Below are 4,569 nucleotides of genomic sequence, written 5' to 3'. Positions count from 1 at the left end.
CATTAGCAACAAGAGACCTTTTCAACGAAACCCCAGGACAGTCAATGAATATGCGTGAGATACACTAACGGAAGGTAGAAATTGGGGTTGAACCAATGAATTCTCCGGAAGTGTATATTGTGCTCATTGACTACCCAACATTTTTCACGAAAAGGTAAGTTTTATATACTTAATACTTACGCGGACATCCTATTTCCTCTTCGGCATTAGAACAGTCGAATTTTGAATTACAGACATCGCTGTAATTAATAGTAGTACCATCGCTACAGTTGAACGGTCTAAAACCTAAAATAAACAACAACAACAAAAAAAACAAAAAAAAAACGTTATTTCTACATTAACTAAGCCTTGTAGATTTTTTGTAGATTACTTCCTGATCAATTAACTTTATATGGTTTAAAATGTTTTTTTGAAAAAGGAAGATTTGTTCTGAATAGAAAGATTAGTACAATTTACATCATCAAAAGAGAAGGGGCTACCACCAGCCTTTCTTCGATTAGCCAGTGCTTTACCATAGCATCCTCTTTCGTCTGAACCATCACCACAATCATTTACACCATTGCATATTTTCTCATAAGATATACAACTTTTATCAGTACACATAAATTCGTCGTTTTCACAACCTGAAATGTTAAAAGAACATTTAAGAAACGAAAACTTTAACTTCACTTAACTTGACACAAAATGTGAAATAAACGAGTTTTATAATACGGATTCATTCTATTAACAAAACACATCTAAAAGAAAAGTTATTTCAAAAATTCTTTATCATATGTTGCTAAATGAAATAACGAGGTAAATTGTTCCCTAAAATATATGAAGCGATCAGCAGACGTGATAAATAACGGAAGTATCATTGATATTATATAGTTTCGAAGTGGTCGATGAATAATCTAAACAGATCGATGAAGAATCTCAATTGTAATTGCACGGATGCTAGTACATGATCTCATGTAATCATATTAACATAATATTGTTACTTTTGAAATGAATATGCATCTATCTTAGTTTTGGATTAATGGACAAATTCAGAAACTGTATTGCATTTTGGGATTGTTATTGTTCATGAGGTTCCTCATGGGTCAAAACATGTTTTTCCAAGCCCCGAACAGCGTCTGACGTTCGAAATTTACTATTCAAGACGCTGCAGCCAGCCCTCTCAAAAAATGCAAGAATTTTGCAAAGTCGGCATTTTTTTTTTTAAGTAAATGATTTTACGCGAAGTTTTCCTATTTTCAAACGATGTAATATTTAATTAACCTCTGAGAATTTCGAAAGGCTTGTCTGCAGCGGTTAGTAAGAGTAGAAACGAACGTCTGTCGCTGAGTGAAGCTTGGTATTTTACGATGTCGCTGCGACGACGCAACGTTGTTAACGAGGACGCTAGTTGAATTTCTGAATTGGTTCATTCCTCATTCTACAGAATTCTACATTTCTTCAGATTTCGTGATAAGTTGCTTTTTGTACGTTTTGCTTGACGTGCAACTCTATATAAGAAAGAGACAAATATGAAAGAATTAAAAACCAAACAAACCTTTAGTGACTTTTGTATGAGCAACTCGTTGGGTGTTTCTAGAAAAGCAGAGGACGCTTACCCTACCGGTGCACCTGGTCCATGCTCTCAGTTTTTAGTGGAGTCCGAGTTGCTCATTTGCTTTTTTTTTACTTTGTATGTATGATTTTAGTTATTGTATGTTCTTTGTTGTGTATATCTGTTTTCCATGTCTGATATTTGTCCCTGGATTACATTCTTTTGATTACGGCTATAGCCTTGGTTCCCTTCTCGTTACTCTCCCTTCTCGTTACTCTAAATAAACGACCAATACAAAAGAACATTTACAATGACAATAACAGTCTCGCGTTAATGTTTAATATGTTATTCCCACCTTTAACTAGAAATTTGGATTTCTTTCAAACGAATATCAGAAAATTAGATAACATAGTTTTGTTATAAAGTGTTCATCTCTTATTTGAAGACTCCTAGCAAAAAAGGGAATACTTTCATTTTTATTGAGTAGTAAAATTTGATGATCTTACGTAAAAAACGGCTCACAAGGGAAAGAAATTCTACTCAAATTGGGCCTTAGTTCGTTTGTTCTTGGAATCTGATTCCATAAACGAGACAACGTTTTTTCTCACGATGATACAGCATGATTCATAATATGAGTGTCTTTAATGAAAACAGTTTTATAAGACAAAACAGTTATAAGATCCTATCAAATAAATAATCAATTGTCCTAGGGCATAAATATTGACCATGACAAACACTCTATAATCACCTTGTGTTGAATTATAAATGGAAGTAGTAATTCAAGGTACATCGAATGAATTCAGAACGAAAACAGTCATTATCGGCGTCAAACTATCATGATATATATTCCAATGTTCAACTGCTACATGTTTAAATACAGTTTTTTTTCCAATCGATGCATATGTTCTACATTCTTGTGAAGGAAAATTCTAAAGACGTACAAAGTATATTTGACTACGTAATTAACCTTAACTCTTTCTGAGTTGATTTCTTAAGGAAAATACCCCAACTATTAACAGTTTATGTATGCTTTCATACCCTAAACAATTGTCCGCAATATTTTGATATATTGTGTATAAAAGTATTTTGAAACATATAAGAAGAGGTTTTGGTGGGAGCCGTTGTATGTTGTTGACAGATAATTGTAGTTGAAAATTTTCAAAATGCTGAAAATGCCTTTATTTTATATAGTCAAACAAAAAAAGATTCAGTATAATACATGTGTAATAGTACATTTTGTATGACATATTATTATATGACCAAATTTAGCCTTTAAGTGTACATTTGTGTAAACATCAGGCAAAATAGGAAAAATCGGAAACATATATACCAAAAAAACCCAGATCTGACAATATAAATTCTCCCACAGATGCTCTCATTATTTGAAAAGATCTGGATTGGCTCAAAATATTTGTTTAGAACGTAAGAAAAATGAGGTTTTTAACAGGTTTATCTACCCTCCAAATACTAATTTTCAGTGTATTTCAATGAAATAATTATTCGATTAACCAGACAAAAAATATGGAAAATCTTGCCCTTCTTCCTTGATTCTAAATGTCTAAAAATGACAATATATATATATATAAAATGACGTTTTAACAGTCTTTAATGCTATCTACCCTTAAAATAATCATTTTCAATGCTTTTCAATGACATAATTACTTAGTTTACCAAAAAGGTAATTATTGCCTTTTTTCATTGAATCTGACGGTGAAAATAGTCAAACTAAATTTTTCAAAATGGTGTGAACCTTGGTTCCCTTGATTACTTTTTCACACCATGTTTCACAAATTGCCAGATTTTTACAGAGATTGACACTTTAACCATAATTAACTCACTTTCACATCCTAGGTCGTCCTCTCCATCAATGCAGTCTACCCAGGAATCACAGAAATATATGTGTTGTATACATTCGTTATTATTACAAGCTCTGTAGTCATCCGGACAAGCTATTTCAATAAACATATTAAATAAGTTGTGTAAGTTTTTGATGGTACATGTATCAATTTTTCAAAGACGATTTTTCATTTAATGGTTTTGCATTTGTTAAAGGGAAAATATTCGAATATAAAAAGAAGCAAATCTTTGCAAAATAAGAACTCAAATATGATGAAAAAAAATATGATTGATCTGACGTGTTTCCTGTCGTCTATTCATCGGCAACGCAGCTTTTAACGGGTTTTCGCCAATTATATCCAAAATTATTTTCGTATGTATTTTTTTTTTGTTGGTTTTCAGTCCACTGGTCCGTCTTTCCTTTTAGCCTCATAGATAAAGGCTTTTCGATTTCGCCTGAATATGGTTATGTATCGTTTTTTAACAGAAGCGTATAAATAAATATTGAAAAATGCAACTAGAATATAAACATTTAATTAGGACAAATTCTTACATCGCAAAGATATATAAAATGTAAAATCACTTGGAACCGGTAACAATAAAAAAAAACAATGAAAGAAAACAAATACAATGAGTCAAACTTAAAACATATATTGAGAAACAAAAACATGAAATGTAAAATGTGAGTTTTCTATTGCTTGCATAATTTTCTTAAAAGCTAACCGTTATCCCTCCTCTTGACTGCAAAAAAGTTTTCTTCCTTTCGTATTCCCGTGAAACTACCAGCACAGAAAGTTGACCATGTGATTGCAACGGCAATAAGTACGCATGACTTCTCCATTCTGTCTGAAAATAATGTAAACAATAATCGATGTAAATATCACCATTATACTAATACATGTACCAGCTTTGTATCTTTGGTTTTAATATTTATTTAGCACAAACATATCAATTATATATAAATGTTTGATAGGGGCAACTCCTTTGCTCTATCTGTGTATAATGATATGTTGGAGCCAGCTGCAGCCTGTTCTGAGGTGTAAGGATTTCCTCGCCGTTCATTGTAAACGAATGAGAGGCCCTAGGTTGACAATTTTATCCCGGGTTGTTGTCTCTTTGGCATATTCACCATACCTTTTCTCGTTATATTTTATTTCAAAATTCGATATCTGCACATGTGTATGAAGGATTAACCTGTTATC

At 32.2% G+C, this 4,569-nt stretch overlaps 1 protein-coding gene across 1 annotated transcript; it reads right to left on the bottom strand.

Annotated features, from left to right (window-relative positions):
* Positions 1 to 4,212, bottom strand: LOC148620430 (uncharacterized). The gene is made up of 3 exons (XM_088577004.1): positions 4,091 to 4,212; positions 3,370 to 3,480; positions 1 to 623 (listed from the first exon to the last, which is right to left on the bottom strand). The coding sequence occupies exons 1-3, from the start codon at positions 4,206 to 4,208 to the stop codon at positions 397 to 399; spliced, it is 456 nt and encodes a 151-aa protein (XP_088433130.1). The 5' UTR covers positions 4,209 to 4,212; the 3' UTR covers positions 1 to 396.
* Positions 4,213 to 4,569: the final 357 nt, after the last annotated feature.

The sequence above is a fragment of the Perna viridis genome, chromosome 4, assembly GCF_037379345.1.
Source record: "Perna viridis isolate PV_CMFRI_1.1 ecotype Kerala chromosome 4, ASM3737934v1, whole genome shotgun sequence".
NCBI lineage: Eukaryota > Metazoa > Mollusca > Bivalvia > Mytilida > Mytilidae > Perna > Perna viridis.
The sequence above is the reverse complement of the archived record's forward strand: the minus strand, read 5'-3'. Positions and strand labels throughout refer to the sequence as shown.

Bases quoted from the DNA above. Each gene is read 5' to 3' on its own strand.
- LOC148620430 (XM_088577004.1), bottom strand. From the start codon at position 4,208: ATGGAGAAGTCATGCGTACTTATTGCCGTTGCAATCACATGGTCAACT. The intron at 3,481-4,090 runs GTTAGCTTTTAA...TTATTGAAATAG, and splicing joins AGTCAAGAGGAGGGATAACG to CTTGTCCGGATGACTACAGA. The intron at 624-3,369 runs GTGAGTTAATTA...TTAACATTTCAG, and splicing joins GGACGACCTAGGATGTGAAA to GTTGTGAAAACGACGAATTT.